General features: G+C 35.1%; 1 protein-coding gene across 1 annotated transcript in view; it reads left to right on the top strand.

Annotated features, from left to right (window-relative positions):
• DNAH11 (dynein axonemal heavy chain 11) overlaps positions 1-20,206 on the top strand; it is a gene marked incomplete at its 3' end in the record, with an annotated part of 228,403 nt that overhangs the window by 104,489 nt on the left and 103,708 nt on the right. Inside the window, 6 exon segments of the mRNA XM_083379026.1 lie at positions 2,378-2,539; positions 4,370-4,563; positions 5,540-5,702; positions 12,619-12,742; positions 14,730-14,872; positions 16,501-16,662. Coding sequence (XP_083235152.1) covers positions 2,378-2,539; positions 4,370-4,563; positions 5,540-5,702; positions 12,619-12,742; positions 14,730-14,872; positions 16,501-16,662 — 948 coding nt within the window.

Here is a 20,206-nt window from a genome sequence, read left to right as displayed (position 1 = left end):
AAAAGGCCACGAGTTAAACTTAAGATTATGCAGGATACTCGTGAAAGAGGTGGTCTTAAAATGCCTAATCTTAAATTATATTATGAAGCTGCTGCGTTAGCAGGTATAAGTGATTGGATTAATTTGACACAAGAGAGATTATTAAATCTTGAGGGCCACGACTTGCTGTTTGGCTGGCATGCATATTTGTTGTATGATAAGAAGGTAGATAATGTCTTTAGAGTGCATATTTTAAGACAGGCATTGCTGAGAGTTTGGAAGAAGTACAGACATAAGTTAGATTGTAAGATACCATTGTGGGCAATTCCAAAACACGCAATAGAAAATATACATGCTGGTTTCAAACATGATGTGACTACGTACAAGGAGATCCTAAGCTTGGAAAGAAATGAGTGGTGTCTGAAGCCATATAGTCTCTTGCGAGACGAGAAGATTGTTCAAAATTGGTTTCAATATACTCAGTTACGGGCCAGGTGGAAAGAAGACCAGAAAAATGGTTTTACAATGACTGATGAAAATCTGATAAAGCAAATTAGAAATCAGGGACCAGCACATATTAAACGGATATATCTTGCGTTGATAGAGATTGATTCAGAAACAGAACTTGTTAAGGATTGTATGATAAAATGGGCCCAAAACATCCAGGAAGTTATCACAATGGACACGTGGGAAAAGATTTGGGTGAGGAACGTAAAATTTACACAAGCTCAAAACTTAAGAGAGAACTTTTATAAAATGTTTTATAGATGGCATTTAGATCCTAAAAAGCTTGCAAGTATGTATCCGAACTATCAGCCAAAATGCTGGAGATGTGGAGATGAAGATGCAACATATTTTCATGTATGGTGGACTTGTAAAAAGATCAAGGTTTTTTGGATAAAAATTTGGTGGAATATGCAGAAGATTTTTAAGCAAAGGATAAAGTTTTGTCCGCAACTCTTCTTGTTGGGAATAATTACGGATGCTACGGTTGTGGACACTAAGTTGATGTTAAATTTAATTACGGCAGCAAGACTTTTGATAGGTCAGTATTGGAAGAAAGAGGAACTGCCGACCATAGAAGAGTGGACTTTAAAGGTCTCCGACCTGGCAGAGATGGCAAAGATTTCGGCTTATTTGAAAGATCACTCGCAAGAACGTTATATTATGGAATGGAGAAAATGGATTGAGTTTATCCAGAACAAGTATAGGGTTAAGAAGTTTCATGTAGCATTTGAATAAGTCTTCTTTCTTTTTTTCTTTTTCTATTTTAGTTTTTCTATATATATTTAATATTACTAAGGTTTGTCTTATCCTATATAAGCTAGAGAGTGATGGATTCTAGAGTTTATGGTTGTTAGTATATGATTGTTTATGATTGTTTTTTTTATATATACCTTGTATTTAGCTCTGGGAAGTCGGGGGGGGAGGGGGGGAGGGGGGAGAGGTAGGGGGGGAGGGAGAAGGGAGGGGGAGGGGGGATTGTTAAAGATAAATTGTATGTTAAAACTTTTCAATAAAAAAAGTATTTTCGGTAAGATATTCATTTTAATTGTAGCTATTCTCCCCAATATTGACAGTTGGAGATTTTTCCAGTTTTCTAAGTCCAGTTTTATTTGTTTTAATAGTTTTGTATAGTTGTCCTCTTTCACTGTTATATACATCTTGCTGTTAAATAAATTCCCAAGTATTTAACTTTTTTAACTATTTGAAGATTTGTTTTTCTTGCAAGTTGCATTTTCTGTTTTTCTGTTAAGTTCTTTGGCAAAACTTTAGTCTTTTCTCTATTTATTATCAGGCCTATGACCTCACCATATTGTTCTATTATGGCCAACAATTTCGTGCTCGTTTCCAGAAGTTCTTCCAGTATAAAGACCAAGTCATCTGCGAATGCCTGCAATTTATATTTTTCACCCTTTATCTCCAGTCCTTTGATCTCAGAATCTTGTCTAATATTTCTGTTCAATACTTCCAACATTATATAAATAACAATGGTGATAAAGGACATCCTTGTCTTGTGCCCTTTTTAATATCAAAGTTTTCTGTGTAGTCTCCGTTTACAATTACTCTAGCAGTCTGTTTATCATAAATTGCATAAATTGCATTCATAAAGTTTTCCCCAAAATCCATTTCCAAAAGTTGCTGAAACATAAATTGCCAAATCCCACTCTTATCTTGATAGCATGGCATAGTTACAAAGAAAAAAAATATTTTGAATGTAAATAAGATTAAGAAAAAGCAGTTTCAAAAAAGCTGGGCATGTAATTGTTGGAAGGTATGGTTTACATGCAGTTCTCAGTTTAGAAATCAAGCTGTTGCTACCAGCTTTATGTGTTCTGCATATCTTGCTGATTGTGTGTTATAATACTTTTAACATACCTTCCCTTTTCATTTAAAGGGGATTCGGTTTGCTAAACTGGAGTGTTTGAAGCATCCACATGATCTTATTCGTTTATGGCTTCATGAGTCTTCACGTGTTTATGGAGATAAATTAATAGAAGAAAAAGATTGCAATTTGTTTCATAAAAAGTTGATAGATACTGCACATAAATATTTTGAGGTAAATAACTAGTATTTATCTACCACTAATTATTTGAAAAATCTTTTAATGGTCAAAGATCCATGAAAGAGAAATGAAACACAAATAAATGCAAAGAAAACATTAATGTAACATACTACTTTCTTTTATAACCATAAGCTCCTAAAATGCATCTACATTAAATATTATAAAAGACATAGTGATTACTGTTTTGGTTTGAGAAGAGTTCATTATGGTCTTTTCAGAAAAAGACAACCAGTCAGTGAGATCTCTGGAGTGCTCAACAGTGTTGTTTTTTTGTTTATATGCTTTTTCTAACTAAAAGAAATTTTAATAATTTGTGAAGATCCCAAATAGCATGTCTTTTTAACTTTGGTGATGTAGGGTTCCCTTTAAAATTGTGTCCTAAAACACCATATTCTTTCATCATTTTACAGCTAATTCACCCTTATTCCGCATATATTTATAGTAATAAAAAAGATTTTTTTATAGACAGTTTTTCTGCATAGGAAATATATTGTTTAACTATATATAGTTAGCATTTCAATTTCCTGCTGGGTTAACTGGCTCTGATAGTGGATTTATGATGGGCATTACTAAGAGAAAATTTGGAGTACAGACAAGCAAAAAAAGGAGTTTAACCATTTAAATTTAATTCTTTTATTTATTTTTAAATAATCTGCTTTTTTCAAAGTATTCTCAATAATTTGATGGTGTAGTTATTTACATAAACTTAAGGACCGTGCATTATTTGTTTCTTATGTTTTAAGTTTTCCACCTCAGCAAGTAGGCTTTAAAAGTAGGGGAAAACGGCTTTGAAGAGAAAAAATGTTCAGGGAAAGTTTAAATTATTATCCCTCTCTCCCTTGTGAAACAAAGCAGCCAGATCTTCCCTGACCTTCCATACTAGGATCGTGTATACTCTGATCAATTCTTATAACATAGACATAATTACAGCTATGATGGCTTGAAACCTTTAATGCTAAGTCAGTTATGCACATGGATCCCAGCTGCTGAAATGCTAAAGCTGGCACTCTGCACTGTCATGATCTTTTTTTTTAAAAAAAATTAAATTATCGCTAAAGTTTTTTCCCTCCAAAATAAGTAAAAAAAATAAAAATGAAGAAAAAACAGGCAGACATCAATCATTGACAATAAAAATAAAAAAACATGTACCATGTTTTTGATAAATATATCATGATCAATGCTTAGACTGAGAATTAATAAGATAAGATAACCTTTATTGTCATTTTTTTACTGTGGGCACAACGGCACACATCAAAAATGAAAGTTAGTTGCCCCCGCTCTCAAAATGAAACACATACGTGACACACACCTAAACATACTATATACAACATATGTATAAACCCACACCCCTACGTATGTATAACGAATAAATATTAAATACTGTCCATATTGAATATATAATGGAAGGAGGAAATTAGAAGAGTTTTTGTAAACAGCCACCTGCAGATTGTTCTGCCATTAGTGAAATGAACTGCTTCCTTCTGAATTCACAGGAAAGCTATTAGAAAGAAACCAAGAAAATCTATATCATAATGTATTGGGAAATAAATTGTTTTTAAATGGTAAATAGTTCAGTTGTATAAATTCTTGTAACTTCATTCCTTTTGTCTGAATAAATCTTGTTAAACAAGGTTACATGAGGTTAAGAATAAACACCTTTGGTTTGGGGCAACTGCGAAAAGTTTTGACATTGAAACATTTATGGAAAGATATTTGATGTGGCCTTATGGCTACTCAATAATAAATGATTGATTGGCAAAGTACATTGCAATGCATTTCAGATATTAAGTTTCTCTTTTTGTTGCCATGTTGCCAACTTGCCAGGATGTGGAAGATCATGTTCTTCTACAAAAACCTCTTATTTACTGTCATTTTGCAAATGGTGTGGCAGACCATAACTATATGCCTGTCAAAGGCTGGGAAATGCTGAGAAAGATACTCCTTGAGGCGCTAGAAAACTACAATGAAATATATGCATCAATGAACTTGATTTTATTTGAGGATGCTATTCAGCATGTGTAAGTAAATGTTTAGTTTTGCGTGTTTTAATTTGGATTTATTTATTTACATATAGAGAAACATGAACAAGGCATAAAAGTCTTCAGCTGCTGAATCCTGCCCATTCATTGGTATAACAAGGATACAAAAAGTGTGATCTGGGGCAACCTTTGAACATCTGTGTTGTGATTTTCCAAGCCCCATAGTGGGTTCCTTTTTATATTTAAGGCATTTTAAAAATCAAATTGGTTGGATTAAGCCTTACACTTTAGAGCCTTTAGAAATTTGGCCCTCAGTATTCCCTGTAGCCTCAAGTATAATGTCCTTATGAAAATGATATCTGAAGCTAGAAATACTTACTTATTGAGATGTTTGCTTATTATCTTTCATATAGTAGATACATATCCACACCTACTTGTTCATGTATTCTCCAGTAAGACCAAAAACATTTCACTATCAAGGGAAGTGTTAAAATTGGCAAGATGGTTGCTGGATGATTGATTCCTTTTGTACCTGTGCCAGCATGCACATGTTAAAAGGCAGCATAACTTTTTTCAGTTTTCATCAACCATTTTGTTAATTTTGACACATACATACGCACCCTTATGGATGCCACAGATTGATGATAAATTGCTGATATGTCTATGTCAGATATGGGTTGTTTGTTGTTGTTAACGTGATTACACAGTACACTGGATATTTCCCAGTCAGCCTCTATTTTTCAGGTCAGTCTCCTTTACAGGATTACTACTGTAAGGGTAACATGAGCAGAAACATCTCTATGTGCCTCCTTGAGTTCCCAGAGGAAAACTAGGATATATTAGTAAGAGAGTAATAATCATCATATGTCAAAATCTTTCATGATGTTTATCAAGAAAAATTATTATATCTGAAATGAAATGATTCTATTTTGCACAAGACAGATGCAATATCCCTACATGAGAACTGCAATATTATGCTGCAGCTACTAATGTGCTGTTCTTTTTTCATTATCAGATGTCGTATTAACAGAATCTTGGAGTCCTCTTGTGGTTATGCACTTTTGATTGGAGTAGGTGGCAGCGGAAAACAAAGTTTATCAAGACTAGCTGCCTACCTTGGCTCTCTTGAAGTATTTCAAATTACACTGAGAAAAGACTACACAGTAGAGGATCTCAAGGTATATGTTCAATCATCTAGAGCAGGGGTCCCCAACCCCCAGGCCATGGCCCACTACTGGGATACAACCCATTCGGAACCAGGTTGCAGAAGTGGCGGGTGAATGCATGCATGCAGTTCCATTTGTACAAGCAGTGGGTGCATGTGCCTGCCCCTCATTCAAATGGAGTTGAGCACACATGCATGTTTTCCCACCGTTTGCATGTAACCATTCCCCCTTCTTCCCCCACCACCAGTCCATAAGGCCAGAAACATTGGAGATCTCTGATCTAGAGAATGATGTTATTTGAAACCTCAAGATTGGAAGTAGCTATCACATTTTTTTATTCTTTTTTCTTATCTCTCTCTCTCTCTTATTATGAGCACAAAATGAATAAATGGTTTCTTCCTGCTATTTTTCACCAGAATATTTGCTATTAGATTTAGGAAAACAGGATGTAGAGAATTTTTAGATCTAACATTCCTGTTCTGATAGAGCAGGATGAAGAGATTGGCACCAAACACTGGATTCATGCATTACACCAAGTCAAAATGTGATTTGTTAAATATTGGCCTAGCATGTTGCTTGAAACTAATTACTTAATGTGTTGTTTGTCTTAAAGCCATTATGAATAAAAGAATGTCAGAGCTGTCAAGGATGAATCAAAACACTCAAAATGACATAACACACTCCTAAAATATTAGTGATAGAAAATCATTCTTGAACTAGTCTACAAATTATCATTAGCCAAAATTTTGACTTGAACATTTTTCTGGCTGCCATCAGATTTTCAAATATTTTGTTTTGTGTCAAAACTCAATGTTTTCTTTTATATAGCCCTCTACAGCCATGATTTCCTGATTCTATTTTCTCTAAGAATTACTTTTATTTATTTGATTGATTGAATGAATATATTAGATTACTTTTATTTATGAAGATTGATTAAATGCATATATGCTATCAAGTCAATGTTGATTTTAAGTATATTGGACCACTACTCTCGTTATGGTTTTTGTTATCTGCTTAAGTCAAAGGCAGACACTTTCCAACAATTTGCAAACTGGCTGAAGTTTGTGGAGAGAAAAACAAAGAGAAAGGTTCAGTGCATAATCACTGATAATGGTACTGAATTTACAAATAAGCGTTTTGTTGATATGCTAGAATCAGCTGGCATTGAGCATAAACGTTCAGCCCCATATAGGCCTCAACATAATGCTTTTGTTGAGAGACGTGGGCAAACGTTACAAGCCATGATTAGAACCATGTTAAAAGATTCTGGCTTAACAGATAGACTGTGGGGGGAGGCAGCAAAATGTGCAAACCATGTTCTGAATTTAGTTGTTAATACTTCTACTGGTAAAATACCATATACTATATGGCATGGTAGAAGACCAAACCTTGATTACCTGCACACGTTTGGCACCCCAGCTTGGGTCCACATTCCTGCACAACTCAGGAGTAAAGGCCAACATAGGGCTAGGCAATTATACTTCGTAGGTTATGAAGCTAACCATAGATCCTATCGTTTCTGGGAACGAGGCACAACTAATGTATATAATAGTGCGAGTGCAAAATTCCTTGAGCACGTTGGTTGGGATAGACTAGAGCAAGAAACTGTTAATACTGATCCTCTAGTGTTTGAGGACTCCTCTGATAACGTAACTAGCAATGATAATACATCTCCTGTAAAAGATGAAGAGGAGATAGGGGAGATAAAAGATGAATCAGAGTCAGAGGAAGGAAAGGAGTCAGAAATTCAAAGCCCTGTAATTCCTTGGCGTTCAACGCGCATTAGACATCCACCTGATCGCTATGAAGCTAGTATAGTATGTCAAGTTAGTGTAGAGCCTTCTAACTATGATGAGATCAGGATGTATCCTGAAAAGGAACAGGCATCATGGAAAGCTGAACAGGGAGTTGAAGTCTTTGCGGGATCTTAAGGTTTATGTGAAAGCACTCACTTAACAATAGTGCACTCATCGCCATTGTAAAGTGAATCTATTCACCTTGCTATTTGTCACAAATTTTTTCCCATCTTTCGCAGTGTTAGAGCCTCATGCATAGAACTAAGTATTTGTACAATGTGTTCAAAGTAAAATAATTTAAGCCTGTGCATTTGTGTCTCAAGTGAGACCTCTAGATTGACTTGTTCAAATGATCAATGACTTGATCCATTTCTTTGTTTACTTGACTAAACAGTATTCACAGAAGACTTCTCCAATTCCAAAGTTCAAAATCACGAGTACTGTTCCTTCTTAAAAATCCAGTTTTTGTTTCCATGAAGAGTCACAGTAAATGCCATTGCATGCACATTTTTGACCTTTGTAGGTACAGAAAGACCACAGTACCTGAGCATCTTTTCTAAGGCCTTCATAGCTGCTCTGCCAAATGTTAGTTTGTGGCATGTTTCCTCCCTGCTTGTTCCTTACTAGTTAATCCTAGGGGCAGAACTTTGTGGTTTTTTAAGAAAAAAAAAACCTTTAATATCTTCATTTTCAGTTCTAAAGCTTTTTATTGCTTTTATTGTACTTGAATTTACTTGAACAGAAAAATCATTTTCTAAGTTCACTGAAAAATATAGAAATAGATTATTTGGGTGGGAGGAGCCTAACTTTTTCAGTCGGAGGAGATTGTGTTAAATTTTTAGTCTTCCAGAACCAAACAAAGAGAAAGAACCAAATCTTTTGGACTGCCCTTCCATTAAAAAAGTATGCAAGGATAAATGTGTTTATTTACCTTCCCATTTAACTGAAGAATTGTTTACAAATTATTTCACTGTAAATTATCTATTCTATAGAATATTAAACATTTTGAATCTACACTTAAGTTACCTACTTGTATGAACTTAATAATCACATGAATCTTTCTCATGGAACCAGTATATTCTAAGAAGATTTCTTGGGAAAAATTTATAGTCAGGACCCCCGAAATCAACTAACTATTTATAAAATAACGTAGCCTTTTACAAACTTTAAAAGAACATAAGACCTAATCATAGAACTATAGAGATACCCTTTCACAATCTAAGTGATTTTTCAAGATGTTGTTGTTGTTGTTGTTAGTTGCGAAGTCGTGTCTGACCCATTGCAACCCTATGGACAACGTTCCTCCAGGCCTTCCTGTCCTCTACCATCTTCTGGAGTCCATTTAAGCTCACGCCTACTGCTTCAGTGACTCCATCCAGCCACCTCATTCTCTGTCGTCCCCTTCTTCTCTTGCCCTCAACCTTCCCAGCATTAGGCTCTTCTCCAGTGAGTCCTTCCTTCTCATTAGGTGGCCAAAGTATTTGAGTTTCAACTTCAGGATCTGGCCTTCTAAAGAGCAGTCAGGGTTGATCTCCTCTAGGACTGACTGGTTTGATCGCCTTGCAGTCCAAGGGACTCGCAGGAGTCTTCTCCAGCACCATAGTTCAAAGACTTCAATTCTTTGGTGCTCAGCCTTTCTTATGGTCCAACTTTCACAGCCATACATTGCAACTGGGAAGGCCATAGCCTTTTGTTGGCAGGGTGATGTCTCTGCTTTTTAGTGTGCTGTCTACATTTGCCATGGCTTTCCTCCCCAGAAGCAAGCATCTTTTAATTTCTTGGCTGCAGTCCCCGTCTGCAGTGATCTTGGAGCCCAGGAAAATAAAATCTGTCACAAGCTCCATTTCTTCCCCATCTATTTGCAAGGAAATGAGAGGGCTGGATGCCATGATCTTGGTTCTCTTAATGTTTAGTTTCAACCCAACTTTTGCACTCTCCTTCTTCACTCGCAACAAGAGGCTCTTTAGTTCCTCTTCACTTTCTGCCATTACAGTGGTATCATCTTCTTTTTCAAGATAGTTCAACTATATACTTAAACAATGCAAACATGATTAGTGTTGTTAACACAATGAACAGACACTTTGAGACAAGTGAAGGAATTATAATGAGAAGTTCCATGTTCATTCAGTAATCAGAACCGAGTTCTCTGTTTCCATTATATTAAAAGTAAATCAATGATAGATTTTTTTAAAAACACTGGAAAGGTGTGAGTCACATAAAGGGATATAAACAAAGTCATTACCAAAAGCCAACATGGGTTTGTCAAAAACAAATCATGCCAGACAAATCTTATTGCATTCTTTGACCAGGTGACAAAATTAGTGGACCACAGGAATATTGAGGATATAATTTACTTGGACTTCAGTAAGGCATTTGATAAAATAGACCACAACCTACTACTAGATAAGATAGAAAAATGAGGATTAGACAGCATCACCACCAGATGGATTCGTAGCTGGCTGACCAGCATGTGGTCCTCAATGGAACTGCATCTACATGAAGGGAAGTGTGTAGTGGGGTGCCCCAGGGTTCTGTTCTGAGCCCAGTGCTCTTCAACATCTTCATCAATGATATGGATGAGGGGATAGATGGGGAAATCATCAAATTTGCAGACACCAAGCTGGCAGGAATAGCCAACACTCCAGAAGATAGGCTTAAGATACAGGAGGATCTTGACAGACTTGAACATTGGGCACTATCTAACAAAATGAAATTCAATGGTAAAAAAAGTAAGCTTCTACATTTAAGCAAGAAAAACCAAATGCCCGGATATAGTATAGGTGGTACCTTGCTCAACAGTGGTAACCGTGAGAGGGATCTTGAGGTCCTGGTGAACAATCACTTAAATATGAACCAGCAGTGTGCTGCAGCTGCCAAAAAAGCCAACACAGTGCTAGGCTGCATTAACAGAGGGATAGAATCAAGGTCACATGAAGTATTAATACCTCTTTACAATGCCTTGGTAAGGCCACACTTGGAATACTGCATTCAGTTTTTGTCACCACGATGTAAAAAAGATGTTGAGACTCTAGAAAGAGTACATAGAAGAGCAACAAAGATGATTAGGGGACTGGAGGCTAAAACATATAAGGAACAGTTGCTGGAATTGGGTATGTCTAATTTAATGAACAGAAGGACAAGGCGTGACATGATACCAGTGTTCCAATATCTCAGGGGTTGTCACAAAGAAGCTATTCTCCAAAGAACCTGAAGGCAAGGCAAGAAGCAGTGGATGGAAACTAGCCAAAGAGAGAAGCAACCTAGAACTAAGGAGAAATTTCCTGACAGTTAGAACAATTAATCAGTGGAACAACCTTTCTCCAGAAGTTGTGAATGCTCCAACACTGGAAGTTTTTAAGAAGAGACTGGACAGCCATTTCTCTGAAATGGTATAGGGCAGGGATGTCAAGCCGCACCCACTCCATTGCTGGCAATGGCAAAACTCTCCCAATATGTTGAGCAACGTCACGTGATATCGTGAGTTTGACATGTCTGGTATAGGGTTTCCTGCCTGAGCAGGGAGTTAGACTATATGACGTCCAAGGTGTTTTCCAACTTTTATTATTATTATTATTGATCATTGCACGGTCAACCAGATGTTCAGACTGGATTTGGCATTTTTGTCTACCTATCGAGTCCTTACCAAAGACCTGGGATAGCCAGATGTGGATGTTTGATGGTATTATAGATATTGTCGCAGGATGGAAACAGTTCCTAGTAAGGCCACCTTTTGCAATTGACTAATGGCAAATTTGTCAATGCCAATGGTGTTCAAGTGGTGCTCCAGTTGTTATGGGATTGCACCCAAGGTGCCTATTACTATTGGTACTACCCTTGCTTGCCTTTGCCACAGTCTTTATATTTCTATTTGTAGGTCTTTGTATTTTGTATCTTCTCCAGTTCTTTCTCATCTATTTTGCTATCTTCAGGCACTGCCACATCCTCTATCCAGACTTTTTTGTCTTTCTTATCGACAATTGTTAAATCTGGGGTGTTATGTTGCAGGTGCTTACCTGTTTGAATTCTGAAGTCCCAGAGCAGTTTAACTTTATCATTTTCTATGACTTTCTCAATTTTATGATCCCACCAGTTCTTCCAATGCACCATTGTTGTTACTTTGTCATGCTGATGCTTGTAGTCAGTCTGTGCGATCTTCTTGCAGCAACTTACCAGGTAGTCCACTGTTTCTTCAGCTTCTTTGCATAGGTGGCACTTACTGTCTGTTACTGTCTTCTCAATTTTGACTTTGTATGCATTTGTTCTTAAGGCTTGGTCTTGTGCAGCCAGAATTAGTCCCTTGGTCTCTTTCTTCAACTTTCCTGCTCTTAGAAAGGTCTTGTTATTATCTGCTTTCCCAGCTATTTTTTTTTAATGTGCTGACCATGTAGTGCTTTGTCTTCCCATGCCTCTATTCTGTTCTTCATTTGGTCTTTCTTGTAGGTCAGTTTGGTCTCTCCAGTAGTCAGTAAGCCTTCCTGATATACTAATTCCAGTGCATCTTCATCATTGTCCTTCAGATATTGTTCCAAAGCCATTTTTTCTTCTTCAGCAGCTGATGTACATGCAGCATTCCACGTCCACCTATTTGCCTTGGTAGATAGAATCTGTCAATGTCACTGCATGGATGAAGGGCATGATTCATTGTCATTAGTTTTCTGGTCTTCCTATTCATTTCTTTTAGTTCTGGATGATCTGAAGCTGTATGGAAAAACATCATCTGAAATAGAATCACTGCTGAACACTGTCCGTATATATAGCCAAGATATTGCAATGGAGTTTGGCTTGGACAAATGTGCCACACTTACTCTCAGACAAGGAAAAATAGTGAAAACTCAAGGAATCAAGATGCCCCACAGAAATAACATTAAGAGTCTGGATGAGGAAGATTACTACAAATTATTATTATTATTATTATTATTATTATTATTATTATTATTATTATTATTATTATTATTATTATTATTATTAATATAAGTAGTAGTAATAGTGGTAGTAGGAGGAGTAGTGGTGGTGTTGTTGTTGTTACGAGATGTAAAAAACAGCATTCAAATTACTTGCAGTTTCCCACTGCTTCCCTCTTCCTTGTTTCTGTATTTTAAGTTAACATGAGTAATTACCTCCTTCCCTTACAGGTAGATCTTGCCAGTTTGTATATCAAGACAGGTGCCAAGAACATTCCCACTGTGTTTTTGCTGACAGATGCTCAAGTTCCAGATGAACACTTTCTTGTGCTGATTAATGACTTGTTGGCATCAGGTGATTATACCTACACATTTCTTGAGAGATTCTCTCAGTGACAAATTATCAGGTGTTTCAATGAACTTTAAAAACAGGTTATTTGTCTTTGAGATGTTTTCCAATGTGGGTGGGGTGTCCTTTGACAAAATATCTATTAACCCTAGTAAGTTCAATATTGTACATTGTTTTCTTGAAAACTAGCCATATTATTTCTTGAGAACCAATATTAAGGTTATATAGCCCATAGCATTCCTACAGGTACACTTTGACCATATTAAATGGTTGATATATTCAACATAGCAACTCTATTGGGGTGAAAAAAAGCACAGTTTATGTGAATGTTTTATATTAATAGTGGAATGGTTAAGTGAATGATTCTTGGCAATAAGTACATATTTATATTTAATCTTTTATTTTGAATCAATAAATATTTTGTATATATAATTGTAACATTTTAAAACAAAACTAATGGGCCTCATAATTGTAAGGAACATTATAGCAGAAATAAGAAATTCTTATTAGATATATATGAACAATTACATGTACACTGTGTGTACAATTATTAGGCAACATCATTTTCATGCATATTTTCAACCTCCAACCTGAATGCTTAGTGGATATAACTATATCTGTATTAACTGTATTTGTGTAATCAGGGAGGATATGGCCTAAGGAGATCAACACCCTATATCAAGGTGTGCATAATTATTAGGCAGCTTCTTTCCTCAAAATGGGCCAAAAAATCTGACTCTGAAAAATCAAAAACATGTTGAGAAAAAAAGACGCACATTATCTGCCAAAGATTTGACAAGAATCAAATATGAAGCTGCCAGGAACCCATTGTCCTCCAGTGCTGTCATATTCCAGAACTGCAACCTACCTGAAGTGCCCAGAAGTACAAGGTGTTCAGTGCTCAGAGACATGGCCAAGGTAATGAAAGCTGCAACACAACCACCCACTGAACAAGACACATAAGTTGAAATGGTAAGACTGGGCTAAGAACTATCTGAAGACAGAATTTTCAAAGATTTATGGACTGATGAGATGAGAAGTGACTCTTGGCGGACCAGATGGATGGGCCCATGGCTGGATCAATAACAGGCACAGAGCTCCGGTTCAGCTCAGAAGCCAGCAAGGTGGAGGTGGGGTACTAGTATGGGCTGGTATTATGAAAGATGAGCTAGTTGGACCTTTTCGGGTTGAAGATGGACTTAAAATCAACTCACAAACCGACTGCCACTTTTTAGAAGACACTTTCTTCAAGCATTGGTATAGGAAAAAGTCTGCATCTTTCAAGATTTTTATGCAGGATAATGCTCTATCACGTGTGTTGAAGTACTCCACTGTGTGGCTAGCCGTTAAAGGACTTAAAGATGAATGAATAATGACATGTCCCCTTTCCTCACCTAACCTAAACCTTATTGAGAACTTGTGGACCCTTCTTAAACAGGAGATTTATGGAGAAGGAAAACAGTACACCTCTCTGAAGAGAGTCTGGGAGGCTGTGATTGCCATTGCATAAAATATTGATCATCAACAGATCAAGAAACTGACAGACTCCATGAATGGAAGGCTTATGACTGATATTGAAAAGAAGGGTGGCTATATTGGTCACTGATGATTATTATTATTATTTGAAATGTCAGAAATGTTTATTTGTAAATTTTGAGTTGTTTATTATTCTCACTTTAACAGATGCAAATAAATGAATCAGGTGGGAATTTTTTGTTTTTCATTTACTTGCACACTAATTCTGCACACTAATATTTGCCCAATAATTGTGCACATGTAGATATTCTCCTAAGAATGTCAAAACCTCACTTTTACTTTCTTAAATATTCAGGTTTGAGGTTTATTAACATTTTGGATTGACTGAAAGCACTGTAACTGTTCAATAAGAAAATTAATCCTACACAATACGACTTGCCTAATAATTGTGCCCACAGTATATATACTTTTTTATTATATCGGTTTCTTGCAACTCTTCTTATCTGTTTTAATCAAGGAGAAATTCCAGATCTGTTCAGTGATGAAGATACAGATAGTATTATTGCAGGAATGAGGCATGAAATACATGAACTTGGTCTTACTGACACGAGAGAAAACTGTTGGAATTTCTTTTTAGATAGAGTACGACTGCAACTCAAAGTAAGAATTAAATTTTCCAATATCACAAGGAGAGCCTATGTTTACTTGCATCTCTTTCAGTAATTCCTTAAGAATTTACTACTGTTATTTCTGATTCAGAGATAACCGTAAGCTAAGCTAACCTGTTGTTTACTGCATGTATTGAACTTAAAGGGTTATCATTTCTCAGCCAACTTGCCAATTACAGTCTTCCACCCTATGATGCCTACAGAGTTTAATTTTCCTTTTTTAAAATTTCCATAGAAAGGATTATGAATCAAAGTGCTGAGAGGAAAGAAAGGATAACCCTTTCACTGTCCATTTGCCTCCATTACTTCCTATGTCGAAAATTCAGCTGAAAACTTTACCAATAATCTGATATGAAAATTAATCAGAATTCAATATTCTCTAATCACTCTAATGCAATGGCAAAATGGTTTCCATGCATATTGGGATGTTTCTAATCCCCAAAAGGAGATGACATAAAATTAATTTTAAAAAAGGATCAAAATGTTTGTTGGTTGCTGAATCTTTTATGGTTTAAGTGAGCTTACAGGAAGAATCTGTAAGCTGACATTGATCCCATACAAAATTTTAGGACATCTTAAGATGAGATAAGGAAACCTCATAGGTATTAACATCTTGTAAATTTGGCAGTAATATTTCCAAAATATGATCTTGAATCTTTCTCAAGATAGTAATACGGTACCAAGAATTTGAAAAGTTTTCATTAAGTATTCCATCATAGGATAAATCCTTATTTGGTTTTTAAATGTTCTAATGTTTCATAATTCCAATGTAAAACATTATTTTTTTTACAGTTTTTTAAAAACCTCTGAAACATACTTGCCTTGCTGTTACTTCTCAGATGTCCTACTGTGCAAAATTAGATTTCCAACAGGCCATGGACTGGAGAAGATATATCAGTTAATTTATTCAAAAACATTTGTAAGGTTTTGTAGAAAGGAAAAGGAAAAATAAAAGGAGATAGTATCATAGGAAGATTTTTTTCCAAAGCATTATTGGATAATCGCCTCCTTTAAAATGTATTTTTCTTTCAAATATAAAATTGTCAGGACTGGAATATGTGGATAAATACAATTTAAGTTTTGTTATTTTTAAATAGCTATGCAATGATTCTGCTGTGCAAAATTTTCTAATATCACTAGGAAGCTTTGAAGAATGGCAATATCTGCATTAAAAACAAAAATGTAGTTAAACAGGAATGGACATATTGCATCAATATCTTTAATCACGTGGAACAATCACTGAATCAGAAGTATAGAAGTGATTTATGTCAGATGGGTTGCTCTAATGACTGAATGCTACAATTAAGTTTTAGCATCACTGATTAACACAAATGAGCCTTATTAACTGATACTGGATTGAACCAGGGAGCAACCCACAAATGCACCAAATCCATGGTTTGTACAAAACCCAGTGCAAGTGAATAAAACACCATTTTCTGGAGTTAAAATCCTCATTTGCTTAAATTCATTAGCTGCTAGGTAAATTGAATTCTTGTTTGTGAGTCTCATGGCAATGGCTCACTGCCACCACAGTTGACTGCATTATTCTTTTTGATTACCATGTTATGCTTCAGCCTCTCTTTCTCTCCCTCTCTTTTTTGCTTCTCTTCATCTCTACAGATCATTTTGTGTTTCTCTCCTGTCGGTTCCACATTGCGAGTTAGAGCTCGGAAGTTCCCAGCCATAGTTAACTGCACAGCCATTGACTGGTTTCATGAGTGGCCGCAGGAGGCCCTGGAATCCGTCAGCAGGAGGTTCATTGAGGAGATGCCTGGGATCAAGGTACAGAATTTCAAGCTCGTCAATCATATGTAAAAAGCAACACAGCTCTCTATGAGATTAATAATGGGATAAGCTAGAAAAGAAAAAAAACCTTGTTTCCTCACATATTTGCCTTCATTTAAAGCTGCAGTGTTCTGTATTACAATGCAGCCAATTTCTTCAACATAGCTTTGAAAGTGTGAAAGAAAAAAAGAAAAGGAAATAATGAAAAGGAAGCAAATGTGCAAGGATCCTAATAGACATTTTGAACTTTTACAGTATCATCTGAAATTAAAACGTTTATGAGCTTCAGTTGAAGCATTTCTCTAAAATTACGTAAGTTTGGCTCTGCATATGAATATAGAAGAAACAAAACGTTGTCACATAATTGGAATTTCCCACTCCTAACTTTTACAAGAGTAAAAATTTGTGCTCAGTATTCACCTAAAAGAATATTTTTATCATTTTTTTTAAAGTAAGCACTTGATATCAGAACATTTTCAATCCCTTTTCCCATCAAGTGAGAGAGTAATAGAAGTGCTTTTAACTTTTTATCATATGGTAGTAAAATTAATTAGAAAATAATCAAAATGCATTCATGCTAACCTGTAATATTAAAAAATATGGAAGTGAGAATTTAACTTTGATGATTAAAATGAACACTTACAATTAAGCTTCTTTTTTACGATAATGTCCAGTATAGTTTCTTAAGAGTAATTATGATCCAGCTGGAAAAATGTTCCTAAATTCTATTTGCTACTCTGCAAGATTTTTAGTTAGATTCAGTATCTGATTTCTTCCTGGACCAAATGGAATAAGAAAGTACTTTAATTAACAACAAGTGGATTAAACATTAAAGAAAAAATAAATATGACTTGTTGTAAGTGCTGATGACAGAGTAATATAAGAATAGAAGATTCGTTGTTAATACAGAAGAGATTCTTCTACTGTAAAGCCAACAATTGTAAAATAACAAAATGATGCTCTCTTTCTTTATGATAAACAAACCAAATGAGAATCTGATTAGAAACATAGTTAATGTTTTAACTTGATCGAGGAATGACACAACTGGTTCCATGCAAGATCTATTCTGAAGTGAAACAGAAGAGAATTGGCTAAGGGGGATGGTGCTAAATTCTGTATTACTTTAAAAAGTGACAAACACAATAAATGGATAGAACTCACAGCAAACCCAATAGCAAACCCAAAATGAAAAATCTGTCTCTACTGTTCTTTCTCCCTTTGCTAAATATCAGTCAAAATCAATATAATTCCTTCTTTTTACAAATGCCAACAGGTCTCAATACTTTTCATTCCACGTAAAAGTGAAAGCACAGAAAAATTTAGAAACAGTTTAGTAGTTAGATCTTTTTCTTTTTTCTTTTCTTTCAGTCCTATACTTCTGCCAATGCTGAGCAACAAAAAAGATTCTGTAAGATTAAAAAGAGTGACCAATGACATCTACTGGCCATAGAGAGACTTGTCTTTATTTTCCTATAGCATACTATGCAAATAACTTTTCAAAGATTCAGGGATAGAACTTCTGGGTCTATTCTGCTCTATTTGGTTCAAATTACACCCATCCAAAGTCAATTAGTTAGTATGTGTGTGTGGTGTGTGTATGTGTGTGTCCATAAAATTAATTTTGCAGAAATGGGATTAGAATTATATATTGTAACATCTGTTTCGTAAAATGGAAACAATGAGGATTGATGTAATTAACTAGTTGTTCTACGTAAAATGATAGAAAATATTATTTAAAATTATCACACATACAGAACAAATTTATTTGAAATATAAACAGGATTTCTAAAAACACACTTTTTAGCTCTCTAGTTTTTAAAAGTTGTTTGAGTTAGACATGAAAAATAAAGCCATTGCATGAGCTGTTAAAACTAAATTTCTAAAACAAAGATCAGCATTAGTCTTAAAATGCATTTACTATTGCATTCTTTGTCATACTATACCCCTATACTTGTGGCAGTTAACCAAGGAGAATCTTCAGTTGTAGGAAATATAATACACTAAAATTTTGGCCAAGAATGCAGCTAATGCAGAGAAGCTGAATTTCACAGAAACAGTACAATATCCATAAATCTGCAAAAGAACCATCTTCAGAATATTTCTGTTCACAACACCTTTAAATGGTATTTCAGAACCATAAGAATGCAGATAATGCCAACTTTGATATTTGACAACCTAAAGCAGCTCTTTGAAAATCTTATTATTATTTGTGAAAAATTGGCCTTCCTATTTATAAAAATCAGGCAATAATAGTAAGAGCTATATAAATATATGCATACTATGAACCATATGAATAATAGGGCATTTTCTCCATCCTCCATCCTTTATAATACTTTATAATACAAAGGTTATAATAAATAAGAGAGAATATTAAAAAAACCTTATTCACATAGCACATAGTGAAATTATGGATATGTGCTACAAAGTATTATAAATGATAATAATGATAACTAAAAATGGATTATACAAATTCACAAAAAAGGTTTATCCAAATGAAATTTTGCTTCAGTTTTGAGGGGGAAAAAGATGCTTTGGAGAAGGTGGGATTGCTAATATAAGACTTGTTTACAACTGCTTAAAGCAGTTCTTCCTGGATTTGTGCTGCTTCTGCCACATGATCTTGGGCAACATATGTTGTGTATGTTATGGGCTATAGTTTTGGTATAATCTAGCACACTTTATCTATAGTGTCTACATGTAGGGCTTTTGAATATATCAATAATTAGTAATACTATACATGTTTTCATACTCAGACCTTTTTCTTGTATTGCTTTTTTGCGGGAGGAGGGAAAGCTATGTCCATGTGTATGCATGTGTACATATGTTTGTGTGGAAGCAATTTTTCTGTGAAGGGGAGCTTATGGTTAATAAGTACAGATGGAGGGATCAATTAATTTTACAAATGGGAACTTTACAGACAACTAATTTTAATCAATATATTAATCCAAATAATACATTATTTCTTAGAATATGGCTTCTGCTGGATATGCACAGAGATCTTATATATGTGTATGTATGTATATATGTATGCATGCATGCAGTGCCTGTATATACAGTGTGTGTATCTATATGTGTGTGTATATGATGTGCTGTGATGTGTGTGTGTGTGTGTGTATCATAGTATATATGAATTCAGCTTTATTTAGTCAGCAGTGATGTAACTTGCTCTAAACATATTTTGGAGATAAATAAATATAGTTAAAATCTTGTTACCTCAATCCTAATATGTTAGGCTTAAGAGTTCTAATTATTTAGGCTTTCTCCTTTCTATGTGGTTTTAATTGGGGGAGGGGAAAGAACACAGCTCATTATGCAGAGATCCATGCATTATGTCAAATTACAATTTAACAATAGTATTATATGAACAGTTAATATGTAAATCGTCTCAGTTTAGAAACAGAATTTTTCAACAAAATCTTTCCTGAGTGCATTAACTTGGTACATAGGTTTTGATAATCTGATGTGACATTTTTCAGATACACAAACACACACGACTGCATATTACGTTATTTTTCTCACGGTTAATATTTTGAAGAATTAA

The sequence above is a fragment of the Vipera ursinii genome (genome assembly GCF_947247035.1).
Source record: "Vipera ursinii genome assembly, chromosome: Z".
NCBI classification, from domain to species: Eukaryota; Metazoa; Chordata; class Lepidosauria; order Squamata; family Viperidae; genus Vipera; species Vipera ursinii.
The sequence above is the reverse complement of the archived record's forward strand: the minus strand, read 5'-3'. Positions and strand labels throughout refer to the sequence as shown.